This window comes from Sylvia atricapilla, chromosome 21, assembly GCF_009819655.1.
Source record: "Sylvia atricapilla isolate bSylAtr1 chromosome 21, bSylAtr1.pri, whole genome shotgun sequence".
Lineage (NCBI taxonomy): Eukaryota > Metazoa > Chordata > Aves > Passeriformes > Sylviidae > Sylvia > Sylvia atricapilla.
Genome location: NC_089160.1, coordinates 5,516,305 through 5,534,164, shown reverse-complemented (window position 1 = coordinate 5,534,164; position 17,860 = coordinate 5,516,305). Strand labels below are relative to the sequence as shown.

At 39.8% G+C, this 17,860-nt stretch overlaps 1 protein-coding gene across 4 annotated transcripts in view; it reads left to right on the top strand.

Annotated features, from left to right (window-relative positions):
* Positions 1 to 17,860, top strand: part of AFF2 (ALF transcription elongation factor 2) — a 391,718-nt gene that overhangs the window by 306,430 nt on the left and 67,428 nt on the right. For all 4 annotated transcript variants that reach the window (XM_066334072.1, XM_066334071.1, XM_066334073.1 and 1 more), the window contains exon 9: positions 8,263 to 8,300. In XM_066334072.1, coding sequence (XP_066190169.1) covers positions 8,263 to 8,300 — 38 coding nt within the window. The remainder of the gene's footprint in view (positions 1 to 8,262; positions 8,301 to 17,860) is intronic.

Sequence of the window (17,860 nt, the reverse complement as noted above, 5' to 3'; positions counted from 1 at the left end):
GCCAGCTGCAGCATTGCTCTTCTGTAAAAGCCTAAGCAACCATCTGTGAACTTCGAAATCTGAATTCCTGGGATTTTTTTACACCAATAGAGGATAGTGCTAGTGCTGGGTTTGAGACAGGGAGGGTTGCAAAAGGCTGAAGGAGGGGCTTATAGGTGGCCAGAAAAAAACGTAAAGTAGGTGCTGGAAAGGGTGTGATAAATCCAGTAATTAGCCTGTGTCAGCCAGAATGAGGAGAGAAGTGAAAGCTGATCTCTCCTGGAGGTATTCCAGAAAGAGAACAGTAATGAAAGCTAAACACCTTAATTTTTCTTAGGATGAATTCATCTGCCACTGGAAGGTTTGCTGGGGTTGTAGGTGCTGTGTTCTGTGCTGGCAGGATGAATCTTCCCAGAGCAGATCTCCCTGCACACTGGGACAGGTCAGCACCACAGTGTGACAGTGCAATTGATTTGAGCAAGGTGCTCCCGTGGAGAGTGTGCCTGCTTTTCAAAATTACCAATTTCATGGCAATGCTATTAAGTCTAATTTTTGGAACTGTGCAATTTAGTAATTTGCTAAGTCATCTGAGCAATGTACTGAACCAGACCAGGGTCAGCAAAGTTATTTCATATGTGTTTACCTCTCTTGTCTCTGCTGTCTGCTTGTAATACATTTAACATTCAGTACAAATGTAATGTTCAGTATAAGTTATAAAGTTCTCCAAGTCTTTATTTCCTGCACAGGAAATAAATGGGCAACATGAACAGGAGCAACTTCAATTCTCTGCCACTGCTGGTACTCCATGACTCTGCCCTTTTGCTTCTCAAGTCTAGGGAACTATTCATTTACTTAAAGCAGGAGAAGACTAAGGAGAGGTTGGATTCCCAAAGGAATGAGATGAGGGCCTTTATCAGAAAGGGAAACCTAAGGGCATAAACTGCAAATGAGCAGGGGTGCAAGGGGGTGCATCTTGAGGTGTCCATTGTGGCAGAGCAAGTGAACATTGCAAAAGTAACCATCAGGCACTGAACTCTGAAACTACACCTCGAGCAGAGAGAGAGAGACCTTACTAATAAAAGCACAAAATATCAGCACTCTTCAGATAAGTTTCAGGGATAGAAAAGATGGTTCTTCTGCTAGAAGTGGGAAACTGAACAATACACAGGTTGTGGTGACTGTCTGCAGCTGGACAATAAGGTCAAAGGATGTTCTTTGAAAGCCTTTTGCTGCTTATTCCTTGGAGGAAGTTTGGGGAAAACTTTTTGTTTCTCTTATAAAGGATTATTGACCTTTTCTATGTTTCTTCTGTCTCTTCAGTTTTTTAATGATATGATTAACATGATGAAGTGCAGCTATGGAGTAAACCCGGCAAGGAATGGATTTTTAAATTATTTGTTAGCCTTCTGGAGGGTTGAACCAAACACACATTTTAGAAAAATCATCAGTAAATAAGACAATGGCAAATACTGAGTTTTAGTTACCAATAAATCTTTTATATTTTCACAATAGGATTATCATCCACTAAGCCTTGGTCATTTGTGATCAATTTGTAACAAATTAATTTCCAGGAAATGGTGTTTCAAACCGCAATTTCAATGTGGATTTTTTTTTTAATGGACCATTCAATATAGTTCTCTGAATTTCTGTCACCAGGGGTGTATAGTTGTTTTCCAAATAAAACAATTGTTATGAAAAATCAGGTCTAGCTCTAGACAGTTCTGTTTTCTGCCACAGTCAGTTGGTACTGTCAGAACACTTAATAGGTTTTATGAGACATTGGTTGGCATTTTTAAATTGACAATCACAGAATTTCAGAGAGCTGGAAGGGATCTCAGGAGATCCACTTCCTTGAGAAGGCAGAGTCACCTGGAGCAGGTTACAATGCTTGATAAGGCTGCAAAAACAGGATCAGTGGAATTTGGAATGTCATACTACAGTTTCTCCTTTTTTTGGATTAGGGACTTAAAATTAGTACAAATAGCAGCTTCTCATCAAGAGCATTTCTTATGGCCAAGCAAGACACTGTTTAAAGCCTCTTTTGTCAAGGTACATTGGTATTGAAGCCCTAAAATAAACAAGCATGTTATGGGAATTATCTTTGCAGTAGGGCCGCTCACTGACAGATACCTGTTACAGTTTTTATTGTAAAGTTCACCACAGACACTGAGTAAAGGGAGACCTGCCTGGCAAAAGCAACAAATGTTCACAGTATCCACACTGGCTAATTTAAAACCTGCTCAGATATGTCTACACAAGGCAGCCAAGCACTCCTCAGAGTGCGGTGTGCACTCTGTGTGTGTGTGTGTAGATCTTCTCTCTTATTTTTAAAAAATGTGTAGAATCGTTCTTCAAGAATTGGATAGTTTCTTAGTTTGATTTACATCATTAGACTGATGGAAAGCAGGGATTTGAAAAAAAAAAAAAAAAAAAAAAAAAAAAGTCCTGATAGAAATATATCTGTGTGGTTGCTCAATTAAAAGTAGTTCATGTTTGCCAAGGTTGGAGGTGACTCCTAAACCACAGACAGACTGGTTTGGATTTGGTCACTTAAACTCTTTTTTTCTGTTTGTTTGTTTTGTGTTACTCGACCTCCAGTGCAACGACTGCAATGAAATTTGCAGTATTTGCAGCCTTTTCTCTGTGAAGCCGTGAAGGTTACTGCATTGCTCAAAGCAATGTGGGGAGCTCTCTGTAGTTCACACACAGCCAGGGCTCAGTGGACCATTCTGATTTGCTGACTTGATACTACAAAAAATCAGGTTTTGGCTAATCCATTCCACACATCTGAATCCTGAAGGAAAAATACTCATTTTTAAAACTGCGAGGTGAGGAGGACAGGATCTTCTCTGTTGGTTTTGGTCCTAGATACAGTAACATTGGGCTTTTTGTCCTGGAGGTGAGACTGGCTGAGAACATCACACACAGAATCTCAAATGCGAGGTTGCCAACTTCATGTCAAAGGCAATTAGCAAGAAAGAAACACAGTCTCCTCTCTTGACATTAGGGGACAGGTAGAGGAGAGTGTAACCAATGAAGTAAAGAGGAAAAAAAAAATAAGGAGCACAATACACATATTTATACATACACATACTGATCCTTCAGGCCTTGGGTTTTGTCTTTTTGATTCCCAGCACAGTTCTGGATGGTTTGTTTGCTGCACACCATGTCCTCCTCCTCCAGAGGAAATCCAACTGTATTTAGCACCAACTGCATCATCAGAGAATCGGAGCACAGCACAGTCAGTAAATTGTGGTTCTCAGCTGGTTGCTTAGGATCATGGAGAAGGCATTCTGGATGAATAAGAGCATGGTATACCTTCCAAAACAAATTATAATCTAGGAGGAGATATAAACTATACATATAAAACAAAACTAGTGTGGAAAGTGTCTTTGTTTTTTACTGTACTGTTGAAATGAGTCTCTGAGGAGTCTCTGCTATACCTACAGCACGGGAGAAGAGTGTGGTGGGTTGTAAACTTATTTGTGTAGTCACTTGGCTGTTCACCCAAGCTGACAGAGCTGGTTAGAAATGGAAATAAACCTGAGTTAGGGTTGCAGGAGCACATGGAAAGAAGGGGAAACGTTTGAGCATGAAGGCCTGCCTTCTTCTGCCAGCACATTTGATGGCATGAAGTATCTTCTGTCCCACTCTAAGAGATGCTTTGAGGCTCAACAATTGCCTTCTTAGCTGGCTCACCTTAGCTGGATCAAGAGGGTGAGGGGGCATTCTTGGAATTTTTTTTTCTAATTTCACTTTCTCAAAATCGAATAGTTTTCTATGAAAATTGTGGATTTTCAGTTATGCAATGGAAAATACGTATTTTCTTTGCATAGCAGACACTTCGCCTGTAGCACTTCACCAAAAATATTCATTTTGCAGATGCCAACTGTTTTACTTGGTTATTTTTGAGCCATCCTCTTGTCAGTTCATTCATCTCTCCTTCGTGATGTAGGAAAGCTGTACTGACTGGAATACTTTTTCCGGTTCATTCAATCCAAAAGCCAGTCAGGTAATTGATAGTGGTGAATAAAAGCACCACTTTCACATTTTGCAGTCCTTTTTTACAATCTAGAAGTAGTTTGTGCTTATTCCTGTGTTTAATCTTTTGTGTAATAATTGAACGCCTTTTAATAAGGTAAGTTTGTGGGTAAATCCACACTACAGAACAAGTACAGCACCGTGCAGGTGCCTCTTCAGCTAAAGGTAAAACAGCTAGCACCAAAATCAGGTGTAGAGGTAGGAGTCATTCACAGCTACAAGAATCAGGGTAAAACATCCCTGGGGAAAAACTCTCTGATGGATGAGCCTCTGTGTCTTTTCACACATTCCTCGTCTTCTTCCTTCTTATTCAACACTGGAGTCAGCTGTTGAAATAAGGTCTTAGGGAGCAGGAGCACAATTATTGAGAGACTGTAATTGTTAAAAAAAAATCAGAAGAAAATTACAAATTAAAGTGGAATGATTGTCTGGTTCACTCTGACTTCCATTTTCTAATCATCCTAAATTATTTTAATGCATGTTTTCAAGCTCAAAATTAGCAAAGGTCCCATGATGTAATTTTCCTAACACCCATTGAATATTACATTATAACAGTCCAATTTCATTTCAATCTTTGGCAGCAGCGTCTGTCACTCAGGGCACATATATGGGGGTTTAGGGACCTCCCACCTGTTCTGTTTCTAGATAGCACTTTTAATACATGAAGTTTAGGAGTCATTGTGAAGTTAAAACCAGTTTCCTACTTGTAAAGGCCTAGGAATATAAGATAAAAAAAAATAACTCTTAAAACATGTTTGTCTTTGAAATGTCTTAAATTAATAATCAAAAGCTTGCATCATGTCTAAAACAACTCAAACAGTCATGAAGATGAGAAACAGGAATTATTAACTGAGTAGCGAGGCTGATGGAGGCTCAATGAGATCATTTTGTTCAAAGATTAAAGGCGATGAACACTGAAATAGTTGAGGAGGATGGCTACGAACACATCTGACTAGAGCTGCTAAACTCAGTAATGATCAAAAGTTAATTATCAAAGCAGAGAGAACTACTCAACACAGACAATTTGAGTCAATAGCTAAGCAGCCGAGAAAAGAAGTAATTTGGAAGAAGTATTTTCCTATAATGAAGTTATATAAAAGACGTACATTTCAAAGAAACTTGCCTAAAACAAGATTGCATTCTTCCTGATCAGAGAAAAATAATTAGCTCTAATTGACAGACCTGCTGCACACCAAATATTTTCAAACAATATGTTTCTGCATCAAAGCTTAATGTGTAGAGTTACTCAGTGTCACTTTGATTTTGCCTTCCTTTATCTTCTGCCACTGGGCACGCTCATGATATCGCAACAAATACAGCTTTGAAAAATGAATGAGCAGCACCTACAAGACAAATAAAAGCAGGAGGACAGATCCTGCATTTCTCCCTCAGATGGAATCCCTGATGTATTGTGTGCTGTGTTTAACATCGCCGTGATCCCACTCAAAGTGAATCCTTTGTCACAGGAAGTGGCCTGATGATCCAACACTGAACTGGCGTGTAGATTAACCCAAGCACTTGCTATGGTTTTTCAGTTTTGTATAATTGTTTGAAGGACACTGTTGCTCCAGCATGTGCCTTTTCTTAAGAGTTAGGAAAGTGCCTTTTTCTGGTAACAAAGGCAAAAAAGAAAAAGGTGGAAATTCTCCATGTAAAATCTAGTGAAAGATACATGCTAGAATGTTCACAGTCCAAGAAAATAAAATATATCTATAACTCTTTCTTCCTGAAGCTGCTGCATTTCTTTCAAGGTAAACTCTTGTGATCGACATCGTTAAGTGGTCAAAAATCAAACATGCAGTTTAAACTCTGCTCTTTAATATTCTGGGACTTTGACCTTGCCAGTTCTCACTCTCTGAAATATCTTCATCTTCTTTAATCTTTCATGTAAACAGTTTAGCTCACACCATCACACATGTGCTCTCCAGAATATATTCTGCTGTACTTTGTATTAAATCAACTGCATTATCATTATTTATTTGTGATCCTAGACACTCTCCTCTCTGCTGTTTCCTCTTATTTATTTGTATTTTGATACCTGTTTTTGTGTAGTGATTTTTGAATAATTCAGGGAAAGACCTTGATTTAGATGCAATTTCCACATGCTTGAACTCAGAATTGTTATCGTCCAGCTATTTGGTGTATAGAAGAGTCAAGGAAAATACCACTCTACAGTCTAAAAAATTTCTGACCTTGTGGAGGAATGTTTATGAGCTTTAAAAATAATTCTAGTTTCCTGCAGGATGGGACTGAAATTTGACTTTTAGCAGGAAGCTTGGGAAACTGAAATGCCATTTTTGATGGTGTTTCAGTTCATTTTAAATGAAGCATTTGTGTGTTGTTGCGTGTAGTTCATTACTTAGGAAATTTCTTAATAGCATGCTTCTGACTCTGCATTTGCATATGGCAGCTGAAAAAGGGAGATTTGGGAGAGAACTATTGGAAAGAGACACAATCACATTATCTCACTGTTGAGGCAGGGACTCCATTTCATCATAAGCTTGTTTGAGAAGGCATAATTAGGCTTGGGTTTTTCACAATTACTTGTGCAATCTGAAGTTGAGCATTTCCTGAGGTTTAAGTGTTTTATTTAGCACCCCTACTGTACAATTAATATAATTGATTCCTATCATGCATTTGTTGATTTATTCTTTAGATGGAAAATATAATCCAAATGAAACAAACACATTTTCTTTGCAAGCTGAGAGCCAACCTAGAGGATTGCTGTTGCACCATCCAAGCTCTCACAAGCTCTCATTCTTTCTCCCTAATTTTAAACTCATTATTAGGGATTTCCATGGATTTAAACACAGATATTACCTTTGCTATGATGGGAGGCAAAAGTGCCAAAACAGCAGGTATTTTGAAAAGCTAGCCCCCTCGTAGAGCCCAAGGGTAAATTCATTCTGTCAAAATTTTGAACCCAGTTGTGCAGATCCCAGAGGTTTCAAAAGCTCATCAGTTTTCATAAAGGATTTAATTTGTCAAGGGCTTATATGAGCATGTTTCTGAACCACTCATATTCACACTTCTTATGTACGAACCATTTTATTTCCATCCCTAAGTGTAGCAGAGGTTAAAGTTCCTCACCATAACCCTTCTCCTAAATGTCGGCAGGCTTTGTAAAAAATACCTCTGGAGGTAATTAGGCACTAAAACTTTCCCTTCTATAATGGGTTTACGGATCAGTTGTCTTAATTCTGCCTTTCACCACTCCCTGTGCCTGTAATCTCACAAACCATCTGACCACTTTCCACATTTAAATCTATTACATGTAACAGCCTCGTTCTGCAAACACCAAGATTCTCCAAAAACACGACACAACACCAGCTTCTCCTGCCGGTGACACTCCCAACCCTCTTCCTTTAAAAAAAAAAAACGTTATTTACCCAGTCTGAACAAAACAAGAGTGGGATGCGGGGTGGACTGAGGTTACATAATGATGCCAGGCAGGCATTAGAGGGAGGGAGAAGTCTGCACCAACATCTCGGGCGGCTCAGGCGGTGTGATAGACTGGCGCTGCCATCGCTGCCCCCAGCTGTGTTGCTTAGCAACATTTTAATTCAAGAAGAATCGAAGGAGATGAAATCCCCGTGGAGAGGGAAACAGAAATAAGAGGGCCGTTGACAGATGATCTGAGTTGTTTCTTCTAATATACTGTGAAGATCACTGGCTCTTTTCATGAATGATAAATGGACTGTACACAGATCAATGGGTTCAGCAATAAACTGGAACCAGGCTCCATGTCTGAGGTGGTGCGGGCCGAGAGGCCCAAAGATTTACTCATTTAGATGATTTGGAGTGTGTTTTCTCAAAGGTTTCACAAGAGGAAATTGATCTGAACATTTGGTCATCTCTTGCCCTTTTCTGTTGCTGGTGAATAAAAACAGTTTTGGAAATGGAGTCCGTTCTTCCCTCTGTTTTTTCCTGTTGTTGTTCTTGCTCCTGAGAGGGACAGATCACTTGTGACAAAAGGGCCAGACCTCAGAGTGGGAAATGAAGTAACAGCCCTGAATTAGTGGTTCCTAAAGACTGGTGGCTATTAAAAATAAACCCCACTGATACCACAAATGCAGGAGCATTTCAGACCCAGCACAATCTCTCTGAATGGTCCTTCAGCCTGTGTGTGTGCCCCAGCTCTGGGATGCTGCTGGTGAAGAGCTCCCCATGAGCTGCTGTTTGCTTGCTTTGGTGTGGCTCTTCCTTAATGATTTGTTTCCCCCACCCCTCTTGTGTTTACAGGCTGCCGAAAAGACAAAGTTGAGAAACATTCCTGTAAAGTAAGTTATTTTTATATCCGTTTGAAAATGCAAGTTTAATGACAGCATTGTATACAATGACTAAAAAGACAGTAAGAGAAGGGTGATGAAGGGGATAATAGAATTCATGTTGCCCCTAATCATAGTAGTAAAAAGGTCAGTATCACTGAGGAAAGCTCCCAATTTCTCATGTGTCCCTAATGATTGCACTCCTCAAGTTTCATCCAGTTTCCATAAATTAATGTGTTGTCTATGAATAGCTGCCAAATAATCACAATCATACTCAATACATAGCGCTTCTAGCCTTGGGGAGGTTTGTACATGCTAAAAAGATTATGATTTTTAATTGCACTCCTCGAGAAGGTCTGACGGGGGAAATAACTGGGAATGTGCCAAGTAATTTCTAGACACATGGGAATTTTTTGCACCTATGTATCAAGGCTTTGCCATCCTGTTGATGAAGAGCTCTTTCTCCCTCTGCGTGTGCCTCTCACACCATACACACGTGCATGTTTCTGCTCTTTGCAGCAGGGCTTTGTGAAGGATGAGCAAGCTACCAGGGAGCAATTTCAAGGGCATTTTATGATAAGTTCTTAAATCTTAGGGCACTAGCGGCAACACTCAACCATATATCACTGAATTAAGAAAGTTGCTGTATAGATGTCCTGTCTCTCTGAGAAAAGGCATTTTCAGTAAAAGCTAACAGCATCAGTTACTCTGTTTAAATAATGAATACTCCAGTCCTAATGGGCTCATATGTACCAATAAAAACACATATTTTAACTTCAGAAGGTTATCATAGCAGTTTAACCAAGTCCCATAATATTCCTGTTACAAGCAGAGTTCTTATTTTTATAGTAGTTTGCTGATCATGCTGACTTTTAGACTGGAGTGGGTTTGTGTTTGTAAGAACATGCACTGACAGGACTCCCCAGTCATTGTGTTCTAGCACACGTAACAGAAGAGTTCCATTCTATTTGTCACTTGGATTCCATCCTGTGTAGTCATTTACACCTTATAAAGTGAACAGAAAATGTGTATGAGCACTCCTTGGAGTGATTAGGTGATATGTCAGATGACCATAAATCACTCTTCCTTTATGTTTCATTCAGTCTGATAAAAATTAGAAATAGGATCCAGCAGGGACCTGATAGCATGTGAAACTTGTAATAAGACAGGGGACCTTTCTTGCCTATAGGGCTGGTTCAAATCCAGCACAAGCCAAATTAAAGTCATTGTTAGCTGGTGGTTGTTTAATAGAGAGTGAAATGAGCTGTGTTTTCACCTCACATTACACAGGATCCAGGAGCTGCAAGGTGATGAAATTCCTAGGGAACAGCTCCAAAATAATCATTTATCATTCATACACTTTTTTTATACATTGAGTCAAATTCTCAAGAAGACTCAACTGAATTGTGTCTTCCCACTTATAACAGAGACATTGAGCACTGCAGTTATTAAACAGCATGTATGTGCCACTGATGCCAAATTATTCCACCAGAAAGATTTGGGAGTTGGGAGGAAAGGGTGATTTAGGTTAAGTAATTTCTATAGGACTTGAGTAAAGGTAACATTTTGAGATGGAAGAGGGCCAGATGGACAGTCTTGATCTTTCCACCCACGTGTGTGTGTTTCACCCTGTCATGTTTCCCCCAACTGGTTGTTTAACTTCTCCTTGACTGTGTTCATGGTGGCAGCTTCAATTAGTACCCTAGGGGATCCAATATACATATTAATTACACTATGCATAACAAAACAGCTGAAAAATCTGCCTAGTTTTGTTCAGTGACGTGTAACTGTTTAAGGTACCTGTATACAATTATGATTGTATGCTAAAGCTCTCAGGGCAAAAGAAGGAATAGTGTCTTTAAGATAGCAGTTGTAGCCATGGATTGCATTTATGTAAGTGTCAGAGCCACACTTAGTACAGCTCAGGCTTGGCCAGCTTTTAGTTGCTGCTTTCGTAGCTCTCAAATGTCAAGGAGAATTTCACTTGAATTTTAATGTTCTTCAGCTATGCAAAATAAAGTTAGTAGCTTCCATTGTCATAAGGGCTGAAAGCTGTACAGATTCCTTCTACCATATGTGACTTATCACATACATTTTTAAAAACACATTTTTATTATTAAGACATATGTGATAGTACACTTCTGCAAATGTGAATTGCTTTTGGCTAAAAGCCATGCACTAATAAGTAGAGTTGAATCTAACTGCATTTGACATCTGCTACAATATATATTTTTTTTACATATATAAATATATATATAAAATATTCGCAGTTGTCATTAGCATAAAAAATTTCCTTGTTTTTACCTTATGCTGACATAGTTCTTGTGTTCCAAAACTGGAAGCAGAAATTACTCCCTTTTAAAGACTGTAGGTTATATAAAGTCCTCAGATAGAGCCAATAGTGCCACCATTTAATGTATTAGTTTAGGAGCATGATGAAGATTTCTGTAGAAATGGTCTATTTACCTTTCATTGCTCAGTTCATTAATGTTGCTGGTTTAATGTTTGGTAGGAAGCTTGCTGTTCTTTTATGTTCTCTTGAATCCTTCCAGCATTAAATAAGGCAGAAATACAAGGAAAGGAGGAAATCCAAGGAAGTTTTGTTTTTGCAGTTCAGTAAGGCAGCCAAGCCAGCTGGTTTCTCCATGTCCAAGTGTGTGTTGGTGCTTAGACCATCTTGTGGGAGCTTCCTGATGGCCCAAGTAGGTGCAGGGACACTTGGCTCCTTCAGAAAGAAGGCTTGGTGTCAGTTCTGTGGCACTTGTAGTACTGGGAGGCACAAGGCATCCTCAGAACTCATCTTTACGTATTGGTAGCATCATCTGACATAATATTACTATAAATAAGCACCCAGAAGATGGCTAAGAAATCTCTGTATATGCAGAACTGATTTTTTTTGTGTGTGAAAATAGTGTAGTTAGCTTTTCCAAAAGCATAAGACCCTTTTTTTGTCAGTGCATGGCATCAAGATGGGCCCCGTAAGTGCTGAATCCATTACATTTAAGTGATTCATGCTCTCCTGACCTTGTTATGTAAGAAGCACTTGCTTTCTCCCATTGGTTTTGTCCATGTTTGCACTGGGAGTCTGTGGTACAAAAGAGATTTCCTGAATGTAAGGTTCCACAAGGATGTAAGGTCCTAAGGATGCTTATTTACTGGCTGGTCCTTATCAAGGTGCTCCTATCCCTGCATCTGAACAAGGTAACGTGACTTAAACCATTTCACTCTGAGGAGGGCTTATGATTTCTGAAGAGCTGTTACATGAGAGATGGTTTTGAATTATGGCAGATCCAGAGGAAGTAATCTTTTATATACCCTGTTATTTGATGCAAGAGGGAGAGGACAGCAATGTCATTAAAACCCCACAATAGCTTTGGCCTGAAACCCAGATTTTTTTCCAAACTTGTGTAGACAGTGGGAGCTCACATCAGCATAAAACTTAAAGGAATCTTGTTCATGTTGACTTAGATCACATCACTTTTCCTGAGGTGGGTTGAGCTGCAGGATCCCCCCATATCCAGGGAAGTCCTCACTCCCAAATGGAAATGCACTTGGCTTGGCAGGCTCTAAATTAATGTGGACTGGAGGTCAACCAGCCCAGTGCTTTGTCTCTGCCAGCAGCAGAGAGTGGGGGGCAAAGAACAGCAATTATGCAGACATCCTCCATGGGGAGTATCCTCCCACCTTCCTACACACAGCATTTTGCACTTCCAAAAACACATATGCTGTGTTTAGGAGGCACCAATGGACTTACTCTCCATGCAAAGTCTTTCCTGAAATCAGTTGATGCCTCCTGTCCCCGCAACGCAACGTTGTGTGACACTGAGCACTGTAGTGTGGGGGAAAACAGTCTCTTGTTTGTTTCAAACCCTTTTCCTCATATTTTCACTGCAATCCACTCAAGTCAGTTTTCTTTCAGAAAAGAGCGAATGATTAGTCACTGTTCTTCATTCCTGATATTGCATCCCTCTGTGGTATAGACCAGGGAGTCTTCCTACTCCAGATCCACTGATAATGTGGATTAGCCCACCAGGGAGCTGTATAGACACAAGGCAAATCTCTCTGCAGTTGGAAGACTCCATGTCTGCTGTGTTGGGCAGAGACAGTGTTAGGAAGATAAACGTGTTGTTTTCAGGTTTTCCATACAAAGAGATGAGTTATTTGCATGGCAATGCCCTTCTGACAGAGGACTGGATATAATGTCACTCTAAACAAATGTCTCAGATTACAGTTCATGGAAATGGCCAGATGGATTCCTTAGGAAAATGTGGGCAGGAGAAAGAATGATTCAGTCAAAATTTGATGTCACCCAACACTCTGAAATACAAGGCTTTTGTAAGAAAAAAATTAGAACTTTTAAGTGGAAAACAAATGCTATTAAGAGTGTATGTAGCCATGTAGTCCATGAAATTCTGTAGGATTGTGAAAATATCGGAAGAGACTTCTTGCTTCAGGGAAGAAAACATTGCCTTCCTTGAATGTCCTTTATACTTCCTTCTTTTATAGTGCCTTTTAAAATCTTCAGTAGAAAGTAATGGCATTTTCCCCAAACACCTGCATATGCTTAAATTTGCTGCAGTTTTAATGACTTCCAGATTCGTGTTTTGAGATTATAGCTTGTCTTAAAATCCCGCTGCTTTTTTATATTTTCAAAATATATTTGTTTTCCCTCAGCCACAGGTTTGTTAACCAGCAAGATTTCTGGTGTTTATTGTCTTTTCCTGCCATAAAATTCATCTTCTCCTCTGAAGGGCATCTGACTTGACTTGGGTATGGTTTTCTGTCCCAACCATCATTGGAAATGCAATCCATTAACATTTGATATCTTGACATTTCAATTGACCTCTCATTTGCAAAGCGCAGTGGTATTTTTCGTGGCCTTTTCATCCTTGATTATACATGGGATAGGAGTGCCTGTTTCTCCTGACTGCACTTTAAAAATATCTTTGTTTTACCAGCTGGAGTGGCACCTTGTTTTTTGCCTCCCTGGCTAGACCTTATTCTGCATGGAAGGTCTGAGGTCTGAGCAATTCATGCAGAGCCAAAGGATTTTCTTATTGACTCACTAAGCAGGAGGGCGAGCAGGTCAGGCTCCGAGGGTCAGTTAGTGTATGCAGCAATAGCAGCAACCACAAACAGATCTCCTGCTCCCACAAAAATCCAGATCCTGGCAAAAATGCAGGCCAGTGGGCTGGCTCTGAAAGCTGTTTTGGTTTTGACCAGCCAGATGATGCCTTTGTGCCCCGTAGAAGTAGGGAAGAGGCAGCACACTCTTGGTACACATGCAGCTCTTCCACTGCAGGGCATCTCCTGGACTGGGTTTAAAAAGGGATGGAAAAAGTGTGTCATGATGAGGTTGAAAAAGCCTCCCATTCATGGATTGTATGGGAGGATGGTCATGGATGTGAGAGAGGGGCAATTTAAATTCGATATAAGGAAAAAGTTTTTAAGGTAAGGGTGGTAAAATACTTGCACAAATTGCCCAGAGAGGTGGTGGTTCTCTCTTCCCTGGGAACATCCAAGGTCAGGTTGCACAGGGCTCTGATCTAGTTGAAGATGTCCCTGCTCAGTGCAGGGGGATTGGGCCAGATGACCTTTATAGATCCTTTCCAAACCATTCCATGGTTCTGTGTATATAAATATATATATATATATATATATATACACACCATGGATACATAAGCACCTGTGGGCCATAGGTACCTATAGACATTTGCCTGTAGGTACAGGACATTTGCTAAAGGACTTAAATCACTTTTAAAGAAACAAAAAACCCACCATGCTGTAAGTCATTCTCAGTAAATCTCTCAAGCAATTTCCACATGCCACCTGTTTATCTCTGATTCTAAACCTTCCTTCCTGACATTTCTCTTCAGACTATTTATGGCAAACTACTAAAGCAGACAGCACCAATTCAATTAGTTCTAAAAATCCATTATAGCATAGTGCCTAAACTGTCTGCCCATATTCATTTCTCAAAGAAATCCATTCATATTTATGTTTTAATACTTTAAGTCTAGCATGCAAAACCACTCAAATCCCCAGCAGAAATCCAGGAAAAAGCCTGCTTACAGGCAATTTTAGACAATGTTCTTTGGCCCCTGATCCTCCTAGTCCATCCACTTCAACATCCTCACAGGTGCAGTTAGAAATGGTCAGTGATTGGTCAGAATGGTGTTGGTTTATTGCACCAGCAATGAAGCCCCCTCCAAAATTTCACAAAATTCCCCCAAATGCCCCCAGGCTGTGCCAGCTGGGCCCCGTGGTGGAGTCTGTACAGACCCACAGCAGGATCAGCAGCTGCAGGGTGGCTGTGAAACCCAGAGGCACAGGCTGCTGCTGGTCTCCAGCGAGCTTCTTGAGGGGCTGCATTTCCTCAGCAGAGTGTGAACTCTAGAAAATGTTGCAAAGGATTATTTTACTCTCAGAAGTTAAAGGTTAGCGTTGGAAATGGATTACAGAACTCCTGCTTTTAAACTGTTTGCAAAGAAGCGCACATATTAAATCTTTTTTGATGATATTGCATTAATCCCTAAATACTGATTTTTATGTAAATTTTGACTCTTGCAAAGCTCTGACAATTCAGCTATCCCCATGTGGTTTTATCAGAGCTCAATTGCTCCTTTAGATCTTTTCTCCTTTTTGCAGTACCATTTGCTTTATTCCAAAGTCATCACAGCAGCTAGAAGATGTAGTACTTTAGACATAAAATAATAAGTCTATTTAATATTTTACCTTTATTTTCTAAATTTGTTCCTCTGACACATCTTGTTAGATAAATTTTTATCAGTCCAAAGGATAACCACAGTAGGGCTATTTTTATTTCTAGGGAAATGATGCATGATAACTACTGGCAGGGCCCAAAGCATTAAATCAGTCCTGTTCCAACCATAGAATGTATTAAAAGTCTGTAGCCTGTGGTAATAAGTTATAATTTAGTTGACTAGCAGTTTGTTTGGACTTAAAACTGTACAAATGAGTCACATTGGCTAAGTCCTGAAATGTAAAACAGGTAGTGCTTTATTAAGGTTTTTCAGCTACCACCACAACAGGTACCTGGAGAGAGCACAGGTTTTTCAAATGAGCACAATGCACTTTTATAGTGAAATGCTTCTGATCTGATTGCATAATTTGTAGGAGATGGTTAACCTACCACATGGCCTGTGTGGTGCAGAGTGTTTGCTGACAGGACAATGAGGTGGGCAGACCCTGAGAGCTCACTGATCTCATCTCTTACAAATCTGAATGCACACCATCAGTACCGAGTGTGGGCCTGATATTTCTGTGCCTGAGAGATTTTAGCCTGATGGCAGCTGGTAACTTTTCCCCAAGGAAAAAATTTCTCAAGAAAGCTTCTCAAAACAATCTTGGCAAACAACTCTCCTTTCTCAAACAGATCTTTCTCCAGGTGGTGGTTTGCTGTTTCTCTGGTTTAACCAATGGCATTGGAGAGGTGTCATTTCTATTCATCAAGGCTGTATGGGAACACCTTAAAAAAGGTAGTAAGAATTAAGAAATAAAGCCTTCTTTTTCTGTGCTCTTTGCCTTCTGAAATACTTGGAGTCACCTCCACTGCTGAGATGCTCAGTGGAATCACAGAACTCCAGACTCCTGGAGAGTCCTTTTATTTGGATCCTTGTATTCACAGGGACATGTATATGCCAGTCCAACCAGGCATTTCTGTAAAGTTCATCAGGAGTCTTGCAGCTGATGGGGAAAAAAAAAGTATTTTTGTTTTAACTGGGTCACTTTTGTTGTTTTTCAAAACATTTTTGCACCTTCATTGTGATGCAGCTTGTCAAGATTAAATTTAGGTCCACTTTTAAAAGTTGTGAAAAAATGAAAGTTAGAGCCAAACAAAACCTTACTTTGCCTGGCTCTCTCTGATGGGGGAAAAAAAAGTTAGTTAATGTCAATATTTTTTTTCCAGTTTTAGAGTGTATCTGCTGTTGATCAAAGAAGCACCTATTTATTCCTCCTCACTCATCCTGTGGTTTTGATCATTTTAGATTTTATATTTGTCTTCCTGTATATTATTTTTAATTTTAGATTACTTAGCATTTATCCAAACCATTATTCAGAGAGTTTGCTTTGGGCGTTGCATAAAAAACCAACTATTTTCTAACTACCTGTGATCTTTTTTATATAAATACTTTAAAAATGTGCTTCCACTATTGCAACCGATCAACAAATGCTAGGAAAACTGAAGGAAATTCCTGATCCTGATAGAACTGGGAGAGCCCGTGCTGCTGGATTCAGGCAGCTGTACTGAATCCAGCATAGGAACCAGCATTCAGATCTCATGCCTCTGAATTTCAGTGTTACATCATTTTTGTGTTGCTGGAAGATAAATAACCAGAGCAAAACTGTTACTGTTAGAGTATGTATAAGACTATATGGTTTAGTTAGATTCAAACATGTTCTAGACACTCTCCAGATGGAAGGTCCCTGCCTTGGAGAGCTTGGTAAGAGGCAGTGGATGAAGCTACAATGCAGTGGGATTTCACTGAAGCTCTGTCTCTGAAATCTGTATTTCCCCAGCTGTGTCTTTGAAGTCTGTGGGCCTGTATCTGCTGTCCTTTGGACTGCAAAACTCCACAAATTCCACTGGCATTTCTCCTACTTCTTCTTGGTGTGCAAGGGGAGAATGAAGTTTCCTTTCCATTCTGTCTTGTGGCCTTGTGGTTATGTATCTAGTAGGGTTCCTCTGTTTAGCATGATCAAGAAAATAGGACTGAGTAAATGTGGTCCTCCTTGTTATCACATTTTAAGTGCCCTGAAAATCAGGTATAAAGGTCCTATAAAGGTGCTATAAAGGTCCTTTACTTTGGCAATGAGTAAGTGAAATAAAAGGAAAACAGGTGTCTTCTAAGCATTTATTTTTTTAATACAACTACAAAAAATAATGATCTTGTTCTAAGTGAAAGAAGTTGGAAAAAATTTCCAGTCATTTATGATCAATGAATATGAAAGAAAGGCAAAGCTAGATAATGTTTCAGGAAATAACACTGCTACAAGGTTAATTTTGCCTAGTACAACATTTCCTAGTATTGAATTGCCTGATATACTCCCTCAGGGATTGCTCCTGCGCTTGCAATAATCGAGGCTGATTTTATTGGAAAATCACCTCTGGATGAAAGACATACTCTAGAGAGAACTTTGCATGGGTACAAATAGGTTTTTGGTGCCAGTGCCATGTTGCCCAGGCCAGCACAGTTATAGTTCCCAATCTGTCTGTGCATTCAAGCAGCAAATTCATTAGCAACCCTTCTGGCAGGATAGAAAAATAGACATATTAGGGAAATTTACTTTGAATTGTTTTCAGGATTTGTTGGATAACAGTTCGGTAATCAAATTGCGCCTCCTAACAAGAGTATTAAACATTTTTATCAATAGTGGCAGGGAAGCTGCAGATATTCCTTGAAGTGCAGAGAGCTTTGCTGTAACACTGTGTGACTAGCAGAGATCATGGATGAAAGAAGAGATTAGCACAGTTGGAGCAGGGCTGATTTCTGTGTTGTGTTCTGTGTGGAGGCTGCGTTGCGATCCCACTGCAATGGAGCATCAGCTCT